This window comes from Dipodomys merriami, unplaced genomic scaffold, assembly GCF_024711535.1.
Source record: "Dipodomys merriami isolate MVZ:Mamm:240054 unplaced genomic scaffold, mDipMer1.0.p SCAF_373, whole genome shotgun sequence".
Lineage (NCBI taxonomy): Eukaryota > Metazoa > Chordata > Mammalia > Rodentia > Heteromyidae > Dipodomys > Dipodomys merriami.
Window position 1 is genome coordinate 478,550 of NW_027205304.1, and position 10,570 is coordinate 489,119.

The window sequence follows — 10,570 nt, forward strand, 5'->3', positions numbered from 1 at the left end:
GCAGCGTGGATCCTTGGGTCCCCAGCCTGCAGGCTCCCTGTTGGGAGCAGAGGAGGAAGCAGGGGCAGGGTCCCCAGCACTTGTTACAAACCACACGATGCACCTTAACTCACCCACCACGAGGCACTTTACGGATTGGGGGGAAGGAGATTTCCTTTTCTTTTTTTTAAGTGACTGAAGAAAACATTAGGAGAGACAAGTATCCTTTAAGAACTAGACTCTAGCACCCTCCCCCTTGGGGAGAGTGCTACACCGTGGAAGGCCCACAGCAGTCGTTTTGTTTTTGTTTTGTTTTTTTTTAAGAAAAGATGAAAAATAATGAGAAAAAAAAAGGCTGAAAGAGAAAACACACTGTTACTGGGGCTGTGGGGACACAGGCTCCCGGACCTGTCCTGCCCAGCCCCAAGGCTGCACTTACCCTCCTGCCCCTGAACGTGGGCCACTGGGGTAACTGGAAGCTGGGGGCCAGCAGTTTGCACAGCACGGCCCCCTCGGAGCCCTGCCTGCCGACCCGCTGTGAACAGCCCCCCCTCCCGTTGCTGTGACTGTGCAGAGGTGTCCGGAACGGGGGCCAAAGTTGCCCCTTGGCGTCGCTGCTTTGGGGGAAAGTTGCACAAATCGGACAAGCTGCTTCCAGCCCCCTGCCCCCAGCTGCCATTCTGCGCCCGCTGACGGGGAGACGAAAGGGCCTTTCGGTGCCAGCCTTCTGTCAGGCGGAAAGACTCAGGCCTGCTGAGGGACACCCCCCCCACATACACACTGCTGCCATTTCGGGGGACAGCCTGGGTGACACTGAGAGCCCCAGCTCCCTGCCTTGCCACATGAATGTATCTTCTGGCCCTCAAGCCCTGCCCCAGCCCCTCTGAGGAGTGGGCCGTTCCTTCAGGAGCTAGGGGGCGCTGTGTCTAGCCAAGTCCTTGCTCCCGGGAGGTAGGAAGGTGTTGAAGGCCGGAAATGGGTGGCTAGGGGCTGAGGATGGCAGTGCAGGGGGCTATCCGAAGGGACTCCCCCGCCGTCTGCAGCCAGCCTGTGGGGTGTGGACCCTCTGGGCCCCATGTCTTGACCCCTCTGCTGACCAAATTGGGGAGGTGGCCCTCTCTCCCCTCGGTTTTTAGCAGGGAGGAATGGAGAGGTGTCTTGTCTGCCATGCCTCACGCTGTCCCCTGCCTGTGCTGGGCTCCATCCATTCTGGGTTTGTTTGTTTTTTTTTTTTTTTAAGTCCCCCCCCCACCTTGGGTTTCTCATTGAGCTTCTCCATCGACCTCATTGCTAGAGTGCAGTATTAGCGCAAAGCCGCCACTGCCGCCTCCATGAATGTATTTCCTCCTGCCCCGGGGAGGGGAGGGGCCCTAGTTTTTTTCCCCATTGTCCCTGGAGAGATGGCTTTGAGTTTTGTTCATTTTTTGATTTGTTTTTGGCACCAAAGTGGCAACTGGGTCAGTGTTGGGGGTAAAACTGGCTCCCAGGTGGAAGGCGTCCACCTGCTCCTCCTGTTTCGACAGTGTTAGCGACTGGGAAAAGACAATGTTCTCTCTAAAGCAATAAGGGGGTGATGGGCCGGGGGAAAGGTCTTGCTGCTGCTGGCCCCCAGCTCTTCCTCCCCTCTTGCCAGTGTGGTGGCATGAGCGGGGTGGGGGAGATGCCTGTTGTGACTGAATGTAACCACCCTGCCCCTGCCGCAGCCAATGCAGGGGAGGGAGGAACTTCCTGTCTCTTCCTGGCCCTTTCCCCCAGCTAGAGAGACTTTGAACTTGGGGGGCCCATGAGCCTGGAGAGGCCTTAACCCCCGTGAGGAAGTATAGGGGGAGCCCTCTCCTACCCCATCCCCTCTGAGAGTGGTCAATGTTTACAAGCTCTGAGCCCCCAGCCCAGGGACTCAGACCCCCATTCAGTCCTTTCCCCAGTCTTCCCGGGCCCTCGCTGCCCCCCTTCCTGGGGTTTGGGGTGGCACAGGGGTCCTTCTGTATTCCTTTCTCATCCTTGTATTCCGTCTCCCTTGCCCCCCGCTACCCTGTGTGATTTCCCCTCTATTTGCCCCTGTAAATACTTGCCCCAATAAAACTTGGTGTGTGTTCTTCATCTGCCTACTGGCTTCTGGGGGTGTGTGGAGCGGGTAATAGGAATGGGTAGTGCAGCGAAGGGCTGGGAACTGAGGCACTGGGGTGGGGTGCGGCCCAAGGCTTATGCCTATGCAGGAAACACTGGCCCTTGGCAAGGAGGAAGGGGGGGTCCCTCTGGCCTGCTGCTTTGCTTGGTGGGCAGGCAGCAGAGACTACAAAGACACCGCAAGGGAGGAGAGCCAGGCACAGAGTTGGAATTGGTGGTTCCTTTATGGAAAAACTGAAAATATAATAAAAATTAAAATAAAACCAGTTTTAAAAAAGCCAGCCCCTGGAGTTTCCACCTCCTGCCTCTGGCCCTCCAGAGGGGTGAGGCCCTGACCCCAGGGCAGCAAAGGGAGGGCTTTTTATCCCTCCTTGTCCCCCATTCCATCCCCATCTTTTATCTCCACAGTGGGGGCCCCGGGAGGAACCAAACCTGGGTGGGGGAGCAGGGACCCAAGGCCCTGTGGCCCAGGGAGGGAGGCTCGGTGTGCACTCTGCCCCAAAGCTCCCGGCCTGTAGTGTGGGCATGGGCAGGGCCCCTCCCGGCCTGGGCCCAGCTGGGATTGGGGACGTTAGTTCCAGATCTTGAGGAAGGAGTCCCAGGAGCCAGTGGCCACAGCCATTCCATCATCAGTGACCCCAAGGCAGCTCACGCGGTTGTCATGGCCAGCGAGGACACCTGGGAGCAAGAGGGACACCTGAATTTGGCTGGCCTGGGCTGCTGACCCCTGCCTTCCAGGCACAGCCCCGCGGTCTCACCTGCGCGGTCGCCCTTCATGGCATCCCAGATGTTGCAATTGAAGTCGTCGTAGCCAGCCAGCAGCAGCCGGCCACTGCGCGAGAAGGCAACGGAGGTGATGCCGCAGATGATGTTGTCATGCGAGTACATGAGCAGCTCCTGGTCTGCCCGCAGGTCGAACAGGCGGCACGTGGCATCGTCAGAGCCCGTGGTGAAGGCATAGCCATTGGGGAAGAACTGTGTGTGGGGGGAAGTGTGCAAGGAGTTCAGGTCAAGGCCAGATGCAGGGAAGGAACAGGTCAGCCCAGCTCGCCCTCAACTCACAGCCACAGCGTTGATGTCAGACTCGTGACCAATGAAGGTCTGTCGACACATGGAATCTCTGACGTCCCACAGCTTGATGGAGGCGTCACAGGCACCCGACACAAAGGTGCGGCCATCAGGGGCCAGTGACAGGGACATCACATCCCCACTGTGTCCAGCAAAACCCACAGTCTGCTGGCCTGTCTCAATGTCCCACAGGGCACTGGAGAGGGACAGCACAGAGGAATCAGAAATGGGGTGGAGGGCAGATTCCCTAGCTCCCCACCCCTTCTCACCATGTGGGCCAGGCCTCAGGAAGCTAACTCCTGACCCACGCCAGGCCCTTAGGGGGGAAGGGAGCCCTCTGGTGCCCACCCAGAGGCTTGTGTTCAGGCTGCTTTTTCCCAGGTGCACCATGCCTGCTCAGTGCAGGCCAGCCCACCCAGCCCCGGAAGGGCCTCACCAGGTGGTATCCCCAGAGCTGGTGATGATTTGGTTGTCATCCAAGAAACGGCAGCATGACAGGTACCCTGGGGAAGAGGGCTGGTCAGCCAAGTCTCAGGGAGGCCAGCACTCCCCCAGCCCAGTGCCCTTGCCCAGCCAGACTCCTCTCACCAGTGTGGCCAGGCAGCTCCCGGCTGACCCTGACATTGCCCTCTCGGGTCTTGAGGCTATAGATGGAGCAGATGTTGTCCAAACCCCCACAGGCTACGAAGTTCCCTGAGGGCGCGTAGGCACAGGTCATGACCCAGGAGGAGCGCAGTGGGATGGCATGGACCTGGGGAGGCGAGGTGCGGGCACAGCCAGAGTCAGCCAGAGCTCTGCAGCTTTGCGCCCCCCACCCCAGGTGCCAGCTCTACCTTGTTGGTGGTGTAGCTGTCCCAGATGATAAGCTTCCCGTCCTGGGAGGCGCTGACCAGCAGCCTGGTGGACAGCGGTAGGGGAGAGGCAAAGGGATGAGGGTCTGGAGCCCCCTCATCCACCTAGGAGGAGGCGCTCTGAGCCAATCCCCAGCAGCAGCCCCCACGTCCTGCAAGTGATCTTTCCCTGGTCCTCTGGGGTTGCCCAGACTTCCTCTGGCAAATTCATGTTGAGCACTTCACCAGACCTGAGGCTGCCCTCCCTGACCATTAGCCATCATGCCAGAACACAAACGGAACCCTAGCCCTGCTACCCACACACCTTGAGTCTGTCCCCCAGTGCATGGCATAGATTTTTGCCAGGTGCCCACGGAGGGTCCTCCGTGTCCTCATCTGGATTCTCCCCACTGGGTCCAGCCCAGCTGTGATCTGGAGGTGGAGACAGAAGGGGCTCATGTAGACCCTGGCAACCAGGGTCTATACGGCCATACAGCTGCAGTCTCAAATTCGGCCCCTCCCTCAAGTCCCCAGGCAGCCAGGACCTCCTCACCTGGGTCAGTGTTGAATCCCCACATGCTTTTCGGGCATCCTGTAAGCAATGAATGGCCAGGAAGAAACAGGAATGCAGCCGAGGGGGAGGAGAAGAAAGAGGAAAGAAAGCGGGAGACAAAGCAGTGGAGAGGGTGAGACACTGAAATTGTCTCCCCGCCCTCAGGGCCCCCAGGCGCCTCACAACGGCAGTGGGCCGCTACAGGCCTGGCCCTGCCGGCCTGGCCTGGCCTGGCCTGGCCTGGCCTGGCCTGGCCTGGCCTCCCCTCCCCTCCCCGGCCCCAGGCCCTCACCCGGATCTGGTTCCGGAGCTGCTCGGCCTCTTGTCTCAGTTGCTCCAGCTCACTCATGGCGCCGGGCCCGTGGGGCAGGGTTGGGGGCGGCGGGGGGCCGCGGGACGGGGGCCGGGGGAGGCAGCTCCTGGCCGCTGGCCCGAGGCCTGGGGGGGTGCAAGGCTGACGTCAGGCCCCAAGGCCGCCGGGCAAGCGGAGGGGAAGGCGGGGTGGAAGCGCAGCCCGGAAGAGGAAAGCCCAGCAGGGGGAGGGGGCTGTGGTCCCCAGGGCTGCACCGGGGTCCCGGGCACCAGAGACGCTGCCAAGGAACAGGAGACTTCCCCAATCTTCCTCCCGGTCCCGGAAGCGGAGTGGGAAGTGCAAGAGGAAGCGCGGGGAACCCCTCCCTCGGGCCGCGGCCCGGGCGGGACACCGCGGCAGGAACTGGGGGAGGGGGGTCTCTTCGAAAACAGACCCGGCGTCCGCCCCAGCCCGCAGGGCGCCGCCCTCCCAGCACCTAATTTTAAAAGGGGCGGGGCCTCAGAGCGCACCCCCACAGCCCCGCACCCCCAGCTCCGACGGCGCGGGGGGGGGGGGGGGAGGGAGGACCGGAGAGAGGGGGAAGCGGGGCTGTTCGTGGGGTTGCCTAGGCAACCGTCACCCGGACTGAGAGCACCTCATTGGTGAAGTGCTCCCACCCCAGCCCCGTTGCCACGGCAACCGCATCCACGGCAGAGACCTGTAGGGTGGGTGACCCCACCCCCGGCCCCGGCGCCCCCGCCCGACCCGGCCTCCGCCTCTCCCCAGAACCGGCCCGGGTGGCTGTTTACAGGATTTGGGGAAAGCCGATTGGGCACTAATAGGTTCGGAAAGGCTCACCCCGGATAATCCCGGAGCCGGCTGCACCCCATTAGCCGTCGGCCCCCGGGTGGGGGCGAAGAGCGGCGAGGAAGGCAGTCCCATGCCGCTGCTCCCTCCCGCGCCGAGCCCGCCCGCCCCGCCACGCCCGCACCAGGCCCGTGGGAGCCGCTCTGGAGTAATTAGGGCTCCGAGGAGCGGCCCCCGGCCCCGAGGCGCCGAGCTGCTCTCTCGCAGGCGCCGGCGGTGGCCCCGGGCGGCCCGGCCCCGCCGCCCCGAGCGCCCTCGGGAGCCCAGTCCTGGGGCTCCCGGGGCCTGGCTGGCTCCGCTCCAGGACGCGGTGTCCTGTCCACCCCCCCCCACACACACACAATGGACACCTGTGCGATCGGCCGGGCACCCCGCACCCGGACGACCCGGGGCGGCCCCCACCCACTCCCACTTCCCCCAGGCGTTGGGCGTTCCTCTTCCCCTCTCTAAGTTCAGCTTTCGACGCCAGCACGGAGGGGGGGGTGCCCTTCCAGAATGGGGGGGGGGGAAGGGGAGCACCGCCCCTACCCTACCCCACTCCAGGTGTGACAAAGCCCCATCCTGCCAGCGGCCAGCGGCCCAGGCCGGGCAGCAGCGCCGGAGGCCCAGGGCCGAAGGCAGCCGGCCAGGAGGAAGCTGCGGGGGGCGGGGGCCGCGCTCCAGCCCTCGGTTCCCACCACCCTCCCCGGCCGCCTTGGCAGCCCCCCGGTTCTGGGGAGACAGCCATCGGCGCCCCAAACAGAAAAGCGGTTGCCACCGCCTCCTCAGGCCTGACGGGGCGAGAGGGAGGGGACAGGAGGGGGGTCCCCAGATCTGGCAGCTGGGAGGCACCGTCTGGTGCCGTGCTACGAAGCACAAGTGGGCCTGGCTGTCCGGCCCCCTCGACCTCCATTTTGCCCCCAAAGAAAGCAAGGCTGGGGGGGGGGTCCCCAGGAGCTAGGTTGTCTTGGGCTTAGGACTTATGAAGGAAAAGGGGTACTGAGTGTCCAGTCGATGGTTTGGGGGGTGGGGGGAGACAGAAACCAAGGGCAGACAGAGCCCAAATCGAGAACACAGGGTGGAGACGAGGGTGGCCCCGAGGCCTGGCCGATCTCTCCCAGGATTCTAGAGTTCTGCCAGACGAATGCCGCCGGGGTGAGAAACTGGGGAACACTGGGGTACTGTAACCCAGGGGCAGGCGGGGCGGGGGGAAGAGGGGGCGGGACGGAACCTTAGGAGAAACCCCCAATTTAGCCCCCCCCAACTACCAAGGGAGCAAAAGGCAGGCGAGGCTGGGACGGGGTCTGGGGTCAGAGAAATGCGGCCGGTGGCGTAAGGGAGCGCATGCAATATTGGGGACGAGGGTCCCCCGCAGTTCCCCTTCCGGGTTTGGGAGAGCCGGGGCCAGAGGAAGGGAGGGGAGGTCTGGAGAGTTACGTCCGCTCCCGAGACGCCAGACCCGGGAGACAGGAGGGAGACTCCCCCCCACCACGGGAATTTGGGGCTGGGGGTCATGAGGACTCCTTTCGCCCGCGGAGGTACCTGTGGCGGTGGGACTCTGCCAAGGGGTCGCCGGAGGAGCGCGGGAGGTCCTGTCTTCCTCCGCGGCGGAGGCGGCAGCGGCGGCGGCGGCGGCGGCGCGGATGGATTTCCTCAGTCACCCCAACTCAACCGTCCAGCGCTGCGCTCCCTAGAGCGGAGGGATCCCGCCCGCCCGTGACGCGGCCGCCGCCGCCGCGCCCAGGGCCCGGCTGGGCGACACCAACTGCCTAGCGGGGAGGGGGGAACCTAGCAGAGAAAAACATCACTCCAGGGGCGAAGATTGACTTCCTCACAACAAATTCACACCCCACGCTATTAAAACACCACAAGGACCACACGAAAGGGCTTGCTTCTCGAAAAGGAATAAGACACCCCCCCCTTTGGGCTGATACAAGTGGTACCGGCAGGGGTGGGGGGGGAAAAGGCTGAAATTCCCCCTCCCTCCGCTTGCTGGTCACGTGACCGACCTCCTGCCCCTCCCAGATTGGGCGGCTACGGAGCGAGAGCTCGAGGCCCTGGTTCTCAGTTTGACCACGCCCCCGGTCTGCTGGTGCCACGCCCCCTCCAGGAGGCGGGGCCGGAGAGGGAGAGGTCCAAACCCGCCTGGGCGGCAGTAGAATAAAACAACATACCAGCAATTCAGACTTAGAAAAGATCCAGGACCATGTGAACCCTTCAGAATCCCTGAGAAGAGGGCCGCCAGGATGCCTCCACGTTGCCCAGTGTGGACGTTAGTATAAGGCTACATGCTGCTGTAACAACGTGTGTTTGTTGTATTCTGTACTATTGCTGTTTAATCCTACCAGGGCTGTGCAATTAAGTTCGAGTTTTATTCCAGTTTGGTAGAAGTGGAAACATCTAGGCTGCAGAATTGAGATATTAATCTCGGCAATGTAGCATGGTGTTGTAGATGACCCTCGGGAAGGAATGAGAATGTAAGAACAGGCCTGTTTCCATATCTCTTCAATGAAGGTGTGGAAGGCGCTTTGACCTGAAAGCCTCTTCGATTGTTGAGAGATCCATCACCATAGATCTGCTAATGCTTTGGAGGATTCACCTTAACAAATGGCCTTCATGACCTGGGCACTGGCACTCACACCTGTAATCCTAGCTACTAAGGAGGCTGTGATCTGAGGATTGCCGTGTGTGTGTGTGTGTGTGTGTGTGTGTGTGTGTGTGTGTGTGATGGGGCTTAAACTCTGGGCCTGGGCACTGTCCCTGAGCTCTTCAGTTCAAGGATAGCACTCTACTTGAGCCTCAGCACCACTTCCAGTTTTCTGGAAGATAAGAGTCTCACGACTTTCCTGCCCCTGCTGGCTTTGAACCATGATCTTCAGCTCTCAGCCTCCAGAGTAGCTAGGATTAAAGGAAGGAACTATGACACCTAGCTGAGGATTGCCATTTGAAGCCATTCTGAGCAGGAAAGTCCCTTATACTCTAATCTTCAATTAACCAGAAAAAAAAAAAAAAAGTGGATGTGTGCCAGCCTTGAACAAAAAGGCCAAGCCAGACTGAAGCCTCGGTTCCAAGCACAAGTACTAGCACCCCTCCTCAAAAAAAAAAAAAAAAAAAGCAAAACACCAAAGCACACTATTCATTTAATCTCTGCTCAGCAATGGTATTACAAATAGTTTTTAAATCATAGATTAAGCCAGATGCTGGTGGCTCATCCCTATAGTCAGGCTGATGATTTCAGTTTGAAGCTAACCAAAGCAGACAAATCTTAAGACTGACCACCAACGAACTAGCAAAAAACAGGAAATGAAGGTGTAGCTCATGTGGTAAGCATCTACAGTCAATGAAAAGGCAGATTGAAGGTCCCAGAGATCAAGTTCCAATAGTAGCATACATTCACACACACACACACACACACACACACACACACACACACACACACGCACGCACACGTATGCACAAAACCACATACCTTTATAAAGAAAATAGGAAGGGAAGTGATAATTTTATGCATAAATCTTATGTAGATGCACCTAATTCAAAGGACCTATTAGCAATAAGTGGAACATCATTTCCTTCTTTCTTCCTTTCTCTTTCTTTCTTCCTTCCTTCCTTTCTTCCCTCCCTCCCTCCCTCTCTCTTTCTCCTTCTCTCTCTCTCTCTCTCTCTCTCTTTCTTTCTTTCATCTTTTGCCAGCTGTGGGGCTCAAACCTAGATCCTGGGCACAGTCCCTGAGCTTTTGTGTTCAAGACTAGTGCTCTACCACTTTGAGCTGCAGTGCCATTTCTAGTTTTTTGATAGTTAACTAGAGATAGCGTCTCATAGACTTTCCTGCCAAGGCTGGCTTTGAACTTCGATCCTCACATTTCAGTTTCCTGAATAGCTAGGATTACAGATGTGAGCCACCAGCGCCTGGCTAATGTGTCCTTTATATGATAAGAATTTGGAAGGGACTCCTGGGTGTCTGAATGCACACATGTAATCCCCAACCATGGGAGACAGAGGCAGAAGAAAAGTTGGAGGTCAGTGTGGGCAGCATAGCAAGAATCTGATTCAAAGAAGCGAGCCTGGTGCTGGTGGCTCACACTTATAATTCTAGCTACTCAGGAGGCAGAGGTCTGAGGATCAGTGTTCAAAGCCAGTCTGTGAGACATTATCTCCAATTAGGCACCCTCCCCCCCAAAAAAAACAGAAGTAGGGGGAGTGAAGGTAGCTCAGTGGTAGAGTGTTTGCCTTGCACGCATGAGGCCCTGGGTTCGATTCTTCAGTACCACATAAGCAGAAAAAGCCAGAAGTGGTACTGTGGCTCAAGTGGTAGAGCGCTAACCTTGAGCTGAAGAGCTGAGGGACAGTGCCCAGGCCCAGAGTTCAGGCCCCATGACCCACAAAATAAATAAATAATAAATAAATCCAAAAGTAGAGGTGTGCCTCAAGTGGTAGAACACTAGCCTTGAGCAAAAAAGCTCAAGGACAGTGCCAAAGCCCTGAGTTCAAGCCCCAGTACTTGCCTATACATAAAAAAAGGGAGGAAGGAAGGAAGGGAGGAGGGAAGGAGGAAGGGAAGAAGGAAGGAAGGAAGGAAGGAAGTCAGTCAGTCAGTCAAATACAGTGGCTTGTACTTCTAATCCTAACTACTATGTAGGCTATTATGAGGTTAGACTAGGCAGGAAAAAAAAAGTTTCAAGACCCTATTCCCCCAAATAGCAAAAGAATAGGACTAGAGGTGTGAAGTGAGAGCCAGTCTGAGGCCTATGGGATACAAGTATGAACCACTGTGCTGGCTCCTCCGAATTTGTGTGTGTGTGTGTGCACACGCACGCCAGTTATAACGCTTGAACTCAGCGCCTCACACTCTCCCTTCTTATTTTCACTTAAGGT

General features: G+C 58.7%; 1 protein-coding gene across 1 annotated transcript; it reads right to left on the minus strand.

Moving 5' to 3' along the window:
• Positions 1-2,311: 2,311 nt before the first annotated feature.
• On the minus strand, positions 2,312-7,414 carry Gnb2 (G protein subunit beta 2). Its single transcript, XM_069989277.1, has 10 exons — positions 7,238-7,414; positions 4,850-4,995; positions 4,558-4,596; positions 4,330-4,436; positions 4,008-4,071; positions 3,763-3,925; positions 3,611-3,677; positions 3,169-3,370; positions 2,865-3,081; positions 2,312-2,784 (listed from the first exon to the last, which is right to left on the minus strand). Exons 2-10 carry the CDS (start codon positions 4,904-4,906, stop codon positions 2,678-2,680), a joined length of 1,023 nt encoding a protein of 340 aa, XP_069845378.1. The 5' UTR covers positions 4,907-4,995; positions 7,238-7,414; the 3' UTR covers positions 2,312-2,677.
• Positions 7,415-10,570: the final 3,156 nt, after the last annotated feature.